General features: G+C 40.2%; 1 protein-coding gene across 1 annotated transcript in view; it reads right to left on the bottom strand.

Annotated features, from left to right (window-relative positions):
- The window catches only part of syne2b (spectrin repeat containing, nuclear envelope 2b), a 137,055-nt gene extending 125,783 nt beyond the window's left edge, over nucleotides 1-11,272 (bottom strand). The window contains exons 1-2 of the mRNA XM_061251223.1: nucleotides 11,153-11,272; nucleotides 2,717-2,849 (exon numbers count right to left, since the gene is read on the bottom strand). Coding sequence (XP_061107207.1) covers nucleotides 2,717-2,798 — 82 coding nt within the window. The 5' untranslated portion in view covers nucleotides 2,799-2,849; nucleotides 11,153-11,272. The remainder of the gene's footprint in view (nucleotides 1-2,716; nucleotides 2,850-11,152) is intronic.
- Between the last annotated feature and the right edge of the window lie 1,486 nt (nucleotides 11,273-12,758).

Here is a 12,758-nt window from a genome sequence, read left to right as displayed (position 1 = left end):
GCCCATAGTTGGTTCTTTGAAGAGCTGAAATTATACAGGATTGTCTTACATACAGATGGGGGTAATGCATTTTCTCTGCAACAACATTACAAATACTGGTCAGAGACCAGATAATAGCATTTCTGTGTACAAGTACTTTTGTAGAAATATACAAGGCCAAAGTAAATGGATGTTCTATCAACTTTTCTCTGAGTTAGTACATTTTTTGCAATTGGTCCACTGGACACTTGTTGTGAAAAGGACACTGACATTACCTTATTTATTGTAGTATGTGTATTCCAAAAATGCGGAGAAGGCGAGGTCCCCACACTTGTTTTACCAATCACATGGTACAAAATAAGGAATGTTTGTCGCTAAAGCAATGGCATCTTAAAATTGGTTATACAGATAGAACCTTAAGTTTTAGCGCTTTCAAAAGGTATATCCTGTTTCCATAGTGATTGAAAATTGTGCCCTGAAAAAAGGAATGAATGATAAACCCTCACCGTTCCACTTAAGGGGTTAAGCGCTATTAAAAAGGAGCTTAAATCCTTGAAATATGTGTGAGTACTGCAAGTATATGCACGTCAAACTACAATGTTGCTATACACTGCAGTCAAGTACTGTGATTACCTCTTTTGGGAGCAGCTGGAGAAAATGTAACAATGGTAAAGTCATATTTTTTGAGTTGAGTTTTATATTTGACTATGAATTTTTTCTCCTCGGGTCAAGCTACTATTCAAATAACCTCTGTTTTGAAATCTGTCTTTTCACTGGGAAGCACAATCAAATGGAAACTGGGGTAGGCACTGAATATAGAAATCATTTTTTTCCTGGTACTCATTACGACCAAATAAAAGCAGTGAAGAAAACCCAGACTACAGTCATCATTTGAAAGCAGACTGACATCTCTGCCAGCCCTCAGAAGACCCACATTAAGTACAACATCTGGGCACTGCATAGCTAGACACAGTACAAATACAACCACAAAGACCTAACACATGTCTAAATAAGGGTAAAGGGGAGCCAGTCAGGTGCCAGAAATAGCACAGTTTACGACCCTCGAGTATGGCTTCCAAGAACACAGAACATAAACAGTAAATTTGGAAGATAGATTTCTGCATTTTTCAACATCTTCTGATTTCTTCAAAACAATTGATTGTTATGTTATGGTTTTACTAACCAGATATCCTCGCCCAGAGAGTCTTATGAAGTGTAGTCTTTACTGTATATGTCATCCATGTAAGCAGTTGGACATTCATAGAGAACAATTCAGGCGAATTATTGACCTTCTTACATCAGTTTAGGTTAAACGCATTGCTCAAGGGTACATCAACAACCCACAGTCTCTGAGCTCCATGGTAATGAGCTCTTACTTCTTCACTTCAGTCACTATGCCATCGTGTTAAGATATGGTCAGCAAATGTATAAACATTAAAACTCACAATCGCACAGGCGCGCGCACACACACACACACACGCACACACCTGCACACACACACACACACACACACAATACAAAATCAAATGCCAGATTATAACAGTACATAACAGGTTCCAGCTACTTATGGTATTAGATTTTTAACTGTGCAACAGACCAACAAATCTTATTCTCTGGGGGAATACATTAATAAATGACTTTTGTTTTGGTTTTGTTTGTTTCAATTAAACATTTTACATTCATTTCAGCAACTTTCAAGTTATCACCTTTAACATAAAAGCAAAAGGGTAGCTTGAACTTAAGTACTCAAAACATATTTAAATGGGATAAAACCAAACCTTCAAAAAGAGTTGCAAGTGGATACTCAAAGCCTAATCCCCAGCACTGCTGCTGTGTGTTTTATCATTACACACAGATAGGCTATCACAGTGGAAACCTCAGACACAGTGAAATCAAAGATACATGACTGACATTCTCACTCTCACATGGCTCACATTCGCTCCTTTACTCTAACATGTATCACAGTAAGCCATTCTCCCACCCCCTCTGAATGAGTGCCTTTATAAATGACTTAGCGTCCAAGAATGGTTTACAGTTCGACAAATAACACTAATCTGCCCATGTCCCAGAGAAAACTCCCAAGTTTCAACAGGACTGGGTCAGCACTGTTTATACAGGCATGACTAGATGGATGGTGCAAAGGCTCCTAAACACGAAAATAAAATGATCTCATGTATGACATTTGCTTGAATCTGCCACCAAGCTAACTGCAGGCTGGTGTCCTAGTTCACAGACCCCTGATGTCAACAGCCCCTGAGCTCTGACTGCAGTGTCCTCTGAAAGCACTTCTTGAGTTTATGATGACAGTCCGTTCAGTGCTATGAATGATTACACCAGTGCTACATCTGCCAAAGACCAATGAGAGCATGTTACTGTAGACCCTCTGCCGGGAAGATAAAACGGTGCTGTACGTGACCCTTGTCGACAATTTCATTCTTTCCATTGTAGTGACCTCTGTCTGTTCATATACAACTCAGGGGCTTTAAATAGCCTCATGTCGCTCTGCAAACAGCAATTACATTCCAGCTGATGAAACATTTAAACATATAAATACAGTTTCACTTATCTCTCTCATAAATAACAAAACAAAAAATCAAAGCATGAAGATTCCATTGATTCCATTCCACAGCAGCCTGCATTATGGAAAACATGGCACGGATCCCACAGCGGTGGCAGGGAGCGCGTTCCCCCTCTGATAATGTAGTCATTTGCAGAAATTACACCTCCGCAGACTGACCTTGTAGCAGCATGTGGACATTGTCGATGTCCAGCGGGATGGGCCCCGTTTCCGTTGGGGGGTCCTCTCTCTCGGATGCCATACTTCCACAGAGGGGGGATCACCCAGAGGATCTGGAGAGCATGGCTGAGCTCTGGGGGGGGAGAGAGGATGGAACACAGTCACAGTCACAGCACTACAGTGTGAGGCCGAGGGCTCAGGAGAGCAGGGGGAGGGACTGCAAAGCCACCCGGCGGTGGTTTGAGCGCTGGAAATAGAAGGGGTGGAAATTCCGCCGTTAAACCGGTGGTCTTCAGTCCAGGTCCTAGAGAGCCGCAGGGTCTGCCGGCTCATGCTGTTGAGTAGCACAGCAATTGACCAGTTAAAGCTGCTGTTTACAAGGCTAACTCAGGTCACCTGGTTTCTTGCAAAACCAAAAACCAAAACCAAAAATCCTGCTCTCCAGGATTAGGACTGGGGATAACTGCTTTTTTGTTGGTTTTGTTTTGTTTGGTTATCATTTATTTCTGAAATAAATTATCAATGTTGTCTTTGTAGTGCATTTATTTTACAAAATGTACTATTGTTTAGCCCTATATTGTCTACGGAAAAAGAGTTCTTTAAAAGAAAGATACTACAATGAAGGGAAATTGCCTGCATAAGAAGATGGATTATTCAGCTCATTGTCATGTTTTTTTAATAAAGTAAAACAAATATCAAAGTAGAGCAAGTGGCAAGAATGTACTGTACAATATAATTAAATGGAATTAAACCTCATATATTATCTCTTGTCTTTTAAATGTGATAGAGAGGGCTGACACCACCTGCTGAATTATTTTCATATTTACACATAACATTACACGAAACATCTGCATGTCATGCTTGAATGCGTAACAACAAATAAAAATAATGTATTCAGTTACGACATAAGTATCTATTGCTTCCACGTTGACCAATTCTCAATAGAGCTAACTGAAAAAAACTGGAGAAAGTTCACAGTTCACAGGAGGAAGGTTAAGCCACAAATGTAAAAGCCTTGTACCCAATGCCATCATAAGTGTCTATCAAGGAAATCCGAGGATGAGTAAAAAATATAGGATTGTGTAGACACTGAAACACAAAAAATAAAATATATACTGGATACTAATCAACAACTGGAAGGCCCTGCCAGGAGATTCTATGCACAATAAAACATACAGGCATACCAATATAACTGAAAGAGCAGTACAGTGATTCCTTAAATCACTAGAACACAGACAGCTCACACCCCGTCTCATTCTGTCCTTCCTTCACAACAACCCGTTAGGTGTCCTGGCGCCCTCTACAGGGATGACTCCCAACAAGACCGCACAGAAAACCAAAGCAAATGCATCACAAATACAGTACACTGTAAAAACTGTGACCAAACAAAACAAACAGCACTTGTAAGTGATTACTGTTAATATGATCACCGTTTCAGTTTGTATTGTAAGATTTTGGTTATGAATATTGCAATATTTAGGCGGCACGGATGGTGCAGTGGGTAGCACTCCCGCCTCACAGCAAGGAGGTCCTGGGTTTGAATCCCTGTCGGCCGGTGCCTCTCTGTGCAGAGTTTGCATGTTCTCCCCGTGTCTGCGTGGGATTCCTCCGGGTACTCCGGTTTCCTCCCACAGTCCAAAGACATGCAGGTTAGGCTGATTGGAGCGTCTAAATTGCCCGTAGGTATGAGTGTGTGAGTGAATGGTGTGTGTGCCCTGCGATGGATTGGCGACCTGTCCAGGGTGTATTCTTGCCTTTCGCCCAATGTATGCTGGGATAGGCTCCAGCCCCCCTGCGACCCTGTTCAGGATAAGCGGGTTAAGATAATGGATGGATGGATGGATATTGCAATATTTTTCTATTGGTTATATTGGTTATGGTGTATAATAATCAGTTCTAAGTAATTTAGTATCTAAATAGTCAAATGCTTAGCTATGCATGCTGTTTAGTTTGTTTGATTTCTACAAGTGCCTAATTGTTACTGCGCCCGTGTATAATATCATGTGTGCAAAGTTTAGTTGGTAGAAGGAAGCTGTCTAGTGTGGAGTGAAAAAGTTTTTTGACCGTCACCGTCATCAACGTCGTCGTCGTTATGCTATAATAAATAAATAGATTTACTTTAACTTTTGTTTGTTTACAACTTGTATTGGACACTGAAGATTCTGTTTTTGCGAATAAACCGCCATGCACCGATCTCATGTCTCCCACCCTGGATTCGTGAGTAGCTCGAACTAACAACTGCTAGCTGTTGTTTAATGATAGCAAATCTCCGAAAATGTGCAAACATATGGTTGGATTAAAATACACGGACTCAAAACACTCTACTAGTCAGCGAGCTAAGTGGCTCTGGAATAAATTGCCACTACAGCACTTTAACGCACTCAAACAAAATACTGTTGGAAAAGCAGACATGCTCACGCACACACACACACACACACACACACACACACACACACACACACTCCCATACACATGCAAACCTGTACTTTTCTGTGTCAGACCCCCAGAGCATTGAGTGACTAGAATAGTGTGCTAATGGGGCTCTCCATTCACTGGGCTGAGCTCAGTGCTTAATCAGAAGGCTCAGTCTCTTCAGATGGTGAGAGAGCCTGGCTGTGCATGCTACTGTACTGTGTTATCACAGTGCATGGACAATCAGCAGCCCGCACAGTCCCTACATATGAAAATGCTGAGTGAACGCTACTCATGTTACATTACTAGGTTCAACTCAAATCAAAGCAGACAATACTGAAAATTAGTTACATCATTTTAAATCAGGTTAATTAGTCATTCAGTAAATATCCAATTACATCGGCGGTGGGCAATGTATCCATTTCTGGTTTTCATGCCAACTTCTGGCCTTAAGGACTTCATTAGCCCTAGCATTTATGCCATCTGACATTTTAGCTACATTCTAAATAGGCACACGAATGACAGCCAAAGTTTTTGTGTCCCTAAATATATATGATTTTTTTACTGCGATCTAAGTGAGCCAGTTGTGATGTGTGAAGCCAATTTGCTCATTTAGCAAGGGCAATTGGTGGAAACAAAAACCTGCATACACACCAGCCCTCCAGGACTGGAACTGCCCAACCTTGATTCTACATTTTATAAGACATACAACAGTGATTTGGCAAAACATAATTGTACCAAATCACTAGGCCTTTAATGTTCACCATTTGATGTCTACTCTATATACAGTAAGTGGCCAGATCACAATCATGTGGTCTTAAGTCACTCAAAACTAGCATAGTCAGGTAACTTAAGAGAGAAATCAGTTCTTCACTCTTGTAATTTAAAGTGATCTATCCAAAATAATTTAATTCCCTAATATACGTTTTCTACATCAACAATTTGGTTGCTGTAAAAGTGACAAGTGGATCCATGCTGCTTTCTAAAAATATCCCATCAAACACAACCTCGGGGCTGCAGTGCGGCTAATCTTGTTAAAGAAGCCAGTTCATGTCAGTTCCGACTGTGGCTTGCGGCCCTGACTGGCAAGACACATTTGGTTATAGCCTTGCAAACTGGGATGGAAGGGTTTCAGTCAACTGGGATGACCGCACCTCATCACACACCAACCAAGTCGACCTTTTGAGCCACATGATAACTGATTTATGTCTGTGTGCGCCTGACATTCAAACTGTCACGTGGCCAGAAGCATATGAATGAATGAAAAAAGTAGTAAAACCAGAGCACACAGCAAAAAAACAAAAACAAGTATTTTAGTCTAGTATTTTAGAGACTTTTTAAATAAATAAGCCAAGAAATATTGCCAGTGAGGTATTATGAGTCATTTCAAGATTTGCCAATGGGGTAATACAATTTCACTTGTCAAGCATACAGTAATTTAAACAAGCTAATATTTTCTTCTTGGAAAAAATATATATCTAGGCCTTACTCCAAGCCTAAAAGGCTTGTTTATGCAGTTATTTTTTGTAGTGCAATTGAAATGCAAAAGTTTTGAAATGGCAAATGCAGTAAACAATTAAGTACTAAGCCTAAATCCTGGCATGAAATGGATTACAGGGAAGAAATCCTACTTTAAGAAGAGTCTCAGCTATCAATAAGCTCATTCACTGGAATACACAGGGGAACACTGCAATTACCTGCTCCACACCACCGTGCAACAGCCTGCAGTGTAGGCTAAGGTACATGACAAGGACCCGCAAGGTTGCCGGCAATAAGACCCACACAGCTGTTGGGCCCTTGAGCAGGGCCCTTAATCCCACATTGCTCCTTGGGCAGATTGTCCCCTGCTTAGTCTAATCAACGGTCACTTTGGATAAAGCATCAGCTAAACGTGATGTAGACAACACACTGAAACTCAAAAAGGTACACCACTTCCACATTCAGAATAACAGCTCATTACAGTGAGGTGCACACGATCAGGGAAATACTTCTGATTGGGTTCCTTTTATACAGAGAAAGGAAGGTTCTCCTTTGACTGATTTTGCGGCAATGGAGAATGACAGAAATCTACAACACATGTAAATATACACGTAAGGCCTAATGTAATCTTCAACTGCGGCCGTGATGTGGTTCATATTTCCCCCACCCACCTTAATCAGTTTCATGGAACTAGAGCTAATGCCTTATCAGTATCTATTTGAAGCATAGCACAGCATACAGGGAGGCTTACCATACTTAGCGCATTCTAAACAAGAGCTTCTAATGAGGTGTACGCTATCTGCAAACATCTTGTTGAAAGTGTTATTTCAAAGAAAAACACTTATCCCTGTCACAGCTGATTGATGCTGTTTTGTGTGTTGGTCTTCGACTGTGGGATAAACCAATGAAAGGATCTGACATCTGCAGCATTATTTATGTCTATCAAAGTTTACCTTGACTGTAAATCAGGGTGTTACCCCAGAGGCAACAGTGTTTCATCTCTTTCTGCATGCACATAAAGGTCAGACTGTACACAGGCAGAAACATGTGGAAGGGGATTACAGTAGGAGGGCCCAACAACGAGATCTTCTGGATTCTTTTATATATTTACCACTGATACATTTGGTCCAAACATTTTGCAATGAAGATAAATGGTGGGTAAGCATAAAAATGAGCTTGCAGGCTTTTAAGAAATGTTCTTCATTGCTGGAAAAAAAGAGATGTTTGCATGACCAGTACTGTTCTAATATGCATCAGGCACATACACATCCTATTATTTTTGGACTGCCCTATCAAGTGCATTGGTGAGTGTCACATGTACACGCAGTAGGTGACTCTGGTCAAGCATACGCAAGGTCAACACTTTTATATCCACACAAATTCATCAGCAAACACAAGCACACACATGCAGTTATTAGTTAATTGAAGCGAATCAGAAATCCTGAAGCATGGCGAAATTGTACGCGCACACACACACATGCGCGTGCGCATGCAAGTACATACATACGCATATTTGCACAGTCAAGACACATTTTCACTTACACTTCCTTCACAAACTTGTCAGCACAAACACACTAACAAGGAGCTGTTGCCCTTGAGGTAGGCTGTAGAGCTATTCCTCATCCCACTATGGTGTGGAATCTGTGCTATCCAGAGACAGAGTCAGCTGGCCCTTCCCTCAGCAAGCTGCCAATGTCTATCCGTGTGGCAAAGTCACACAGGACCACGGTGAGTACATGGGACAGGGCCCGCAGGGATCACCTTACTGCGTACATGTGTGCTGGATAAAAAACACAAGCTAACACGCGCAGCTTCCAGTTACATTTGCAGAAACAGGGCACTCATTTCACCCACAATCAGCCTGGATTTCTCACAGGCTCAAACACAGAAGAGGCAGTAGTGTAAAACAACAGGTTGGGGATTAGCCTCATGTCTGAAGCTGCAGGTTTGAGTCCCTGTTGGAAATGCCATTGTGCCTCCGAGGAAGGTATTAATTCTCTGAAAATATTCAGCTGCATAAATGGGTTTTATGCTAAAAAAGTGAAGCTGGGGATAAGAGAACCTGCTAAATGCCAAAACTGTAATATGTGGGTGTGCTGGAGAATGTAGTTCAGCGGTTACATTGTTTTTCCTTAATTGTGACTATAAAATCTGCCAGGAACAATATGTTACAATCCTTTCAGCAAAAGCCCATTCAGAGCAGAAGCCAAAAGGTGTGTCCAGAACTTGGCTACCACACCCTTTCAGGATGAACATGACTTTCATTTTACATTTTCAGAACATAATTTTTCATCTACTTATACAGTACACATATAAAAATGAGGATATCCTCATAATGTTTTGCTCTGGCAACAAAGGTTTATTTGTTTATTTAATTTTTAGGAACAGTATGCCAAGAACTGGCAAATTGAATATAACTCCCAGAGGCCTGACTGTGGTTTCCAGTACAAGGTCCAACTGCCAATAACTGAGCTATGCCATGAAATGCTACACCACCCACAAATGGTGCATTTGTTTGCCTTTTTGTTACTAGGTGTGCAAGTCCCGAAATAACATAAATACAGACACTTCCACTTAACTGATTAAATTTTTTTAGTAACATCTTGCAATCATGGCGATGTTATAGAAATTCACACTGTACTGACAGCAGAACTGATAGCAGTAAGGTAAGCCAAAGTTGGCCACTCTAGCAACAACAACAACAACAACAACAACAACAGAGGTTTTGCTGTTGCCATAGCTCTAGCTGTCAAAAGCATTGGAGTTCAATGTGGCATTTCTGCTATGTTACAATAATTTCTGTGGAACTGTATTGCCTTTGTTAGTAGTCAGTTCACAAAGGACAATTTTTCAGATGGGCTCTATCATTTTATGAGTTTAAAGGGACAGTCAGAGCAGAACTCAATCTACACAGAACTCCTATTCCTGCTCATGGAGACACTTTAACAAACGTAATCAGAACAGTGCTAAAGTACTGTGAAAATACTGTTCCATACTTAAACTGTTACATTATGCCTCCTTAGGGACACATTCATATGGCACTTTAAAGTCTAAAATGCCCATATTTCCCAAGGGTCCTTATGTACCACATATAGCCCCACATAAAGTGTACTGTGAAGTCATGCATCATGACTAAATACCAGAGGTGGGTTACTACTTTGTTCAACTTTACACATGGTCATAACTGAGAGTCATAACTGGGCTGTGAATCCACACCGACTGCATGATAACAAATGCATTTTATCACACTCCACAGTGCTTTATAGCAGTGAATATTCTGATAGGAACATAAGGCTAGCACCTAGTAAATATGTAAACAGCAACACACCCCAGCCCTGTTTTCAGTTGTACAAGGTGCGGCTCCTGCGGGTAGTGGATTTGTGGAAGCCTACCAAGAAAGTAGGCTGAGTGGGAGTGAAAGGTCAAGGTGTGCCAAAACGCATCAATTATCAAGAACAATTATCGATGAACCAGGACAAGAGCTTGCAGTACAACATGGCGCATGATGCATACGTAGCACATAGTAATCTCACACACAGAGCAGAGAATGTCCAGCAGATCCACACGGCCCTTGCTCCCCACACCACCAAAGCTTTATATAATATTTATATCATATGATATTCATTTTTTTATAATTTATTTATAAGCACAGCAGTGCTGTTGCAACATAGAGAAAGTTTCTGTAACTTGTGTATTCTTTGCGCCAGTAAACCTCCAGCTGTATGTTGTATGGAATGTTAATTTAATATAAGATGTACATTTGTAAGTCAAGGGCAAATATATTTGCGTATAGTACACTCCAATAAAGTACAGAACGGAAGTTTGAAATCAATTAATGTTACAAAAAACAAAGCAGAAGAAAACAAGCAGACATGAGTACTCTTGTACTGCAACATTAACTTTCTCTCAGGCAATGACAATGATTTGCAGACCAAATATACTGCTCTATTCTCCAAAATACTCGTCCTGTGTATCCGAACCTAAACTTGCTTCAGAAAGAAGCACCTAGCAGTATGCATACATACATTCCGATTTAGGTGCACACAGCAAGATAAACAACGTCAACCCAAGTTATACACCTGTTGCAAATACGAGCACAAACGCAAAATAAATGTGTGTGGGAAAATATATATTTTCAGAAAACCTAAAGATTTTTTCCTGTTTTAAATGTAAGCTGTAGCAGGGTCAGCCGGGACTAAATGCCACGCACTTTGACACTTGGAATGTCAGATAGAGCAAGAGACGCTTGGATGTTCGGAACCTGTCACTGCCGAAAATAGATTCCCACTGTGCACGTGTTACACTAGTGCTGTAAGATCAGCCGCAATGCAAAAGATGTATGCGGCGCAAATCGTCGTTATTTGATTTAAAGTAGTAACAAGTAGCAGAACGGCCTCTTCTACAAAAAAATCTTAACATTTTACTGACGTGGTAACTTATAGTATAGGGTAGTCTTGACTATTTCATCGAAATGACGAATGTACTGACCCTGGGTTTTGTACAAAAAAAGCATGTCAATTTGTGTGTCGTTATGTGTATACTTACAAAAAGTCAGAAAGCGTTTCAGTCCGTTTGTCCTACTTTGACGCAGGTTCAGCCATAAACAATGTTTGTTTGGAAGTACTGATACTGAATGAGTAGCGAAGGTTGTGCAGTACGATTAACTCCACCCACAGGGCGCAGATTTGGAGGTCCACACCTTCGAGGGAAAGTGGACGTGGTGGACAACGACAAGCAACAGCTGGGACCTAAAGGTTAAATATAGCTCTGGGTAAAACTGATCCAGGATCAATTTACATAGGTACTGTAACCGTGATCGTAATTCCAAAAACATTATATGAAAGAAATGAAGATGAATCTGGATTAAACAGCAAACATTCATAAAGTAGGCTGTGCATAAAGCAGTGATAGACGTGTGCCTGTTCTGTTGCACATTCTGTGTTTTTATATTTATATGTTGCAACAAGCTGGTTTTCATTTGAATTTAGCAACTAATATCCAATCAACTACCTCTGCCTACTGTATATTCCCAGCTGCGACACACACGGCACTGGGAATCACCCTGCTATCTGATGGTCAGATAATGGTTTGTATCCTGGGTGCTGACTATTTGCATTCTTCTTTACATATGAGACTGGCTTTTCATAACAGAACGTATCACAGAACTCGCACATTATCTGATACATATTTTAGATTGTATGTATTGCTGTATCAGATATCATTTTTTACAATGTTGCTACAAAGTCATATTTATTTCTCTTGCCGAAGAGGTTTGATCAATTAGAAAAGCTACTACTTGAGCGCCATCTGCAGGTGAAAAATATTCTACGTGAATGAATAACCACAGACCGAATCTGGTTCGATATTTGCACTTCTGTTCTGACTCAAACGCAAACAATTTAATAATAGCAATTCAACAGTTTAAATAGCATTTTTCTGAAAATGTCAGATAAAAACCTACACTACTTGTAGAAATAGCATATCTCACCGCAGGTTTGAGTTTTAAAACAATCATTTTACATAATGAAGTTAGGTCTATTGAATTTGAGAGTAATCTGGTCATTTCTCTCAAAAAATTAAATTGCACCTGATTTAAAGCAAATGGCCGCACAAATTCCATCATAAGCCCCTTACACTTAGTGTTTAAACAGGTATTGCAACTGGCATTTTGCTTTAAACGGACAGTTGATGTGAGGCTTGTGTTCTGATGGATTCTTTTTGGGGGGGAGTGGGGTGCTTATCTGTATATGTAAATATTTTTTTAAAAGGAAGGGGAAAATATGCTTTTCCTTTGGTTTGCATGTAGCAAAAAATGATTTGCATGTAGCAGGCTTTCATTGTGAAATGCTGGTAGGTGACTGTCCCTATTTCTCCCCTTGACATTTTACACTGGTGTAACTCAAAGCTCTGCGGCACTAGGTCAGATTGTATCAACGCACTGTTTATACAAGTCAGCATTTTGCACAATATAATAAAAAACTAAACTTGGAAACTTGGAATCAATATGAAAAAGAAAAGGAATTATCAAATTCCAACCCCAATAAAAGTAAGTTAACAATGTTTAAATACCACTGCACGAGGTTTAACATCTTTAAAACCCTGATACATTTTATTGATAGTATAGAGTTTGTTTTTAATTTTACATCTCTTT

The sequence above is a fragment of the Conger conger genome, chromosome 1 (genome assembly GCF_963514075.1).
Source record: "Conger conger chromosome 1, fConCon1.1, whole genome shotgun sequence".
In the NCBI taxonomy this organism is placed as follows: domain Eukaryota; kingdom Metazoa; phylum Chordata; class Actinopteri; order Anguilliformes; family Congridae; genus Conger; species Conger conger.
This window is presented reverse-complemented; position numbering and strand designations above follow the sequence as displayed.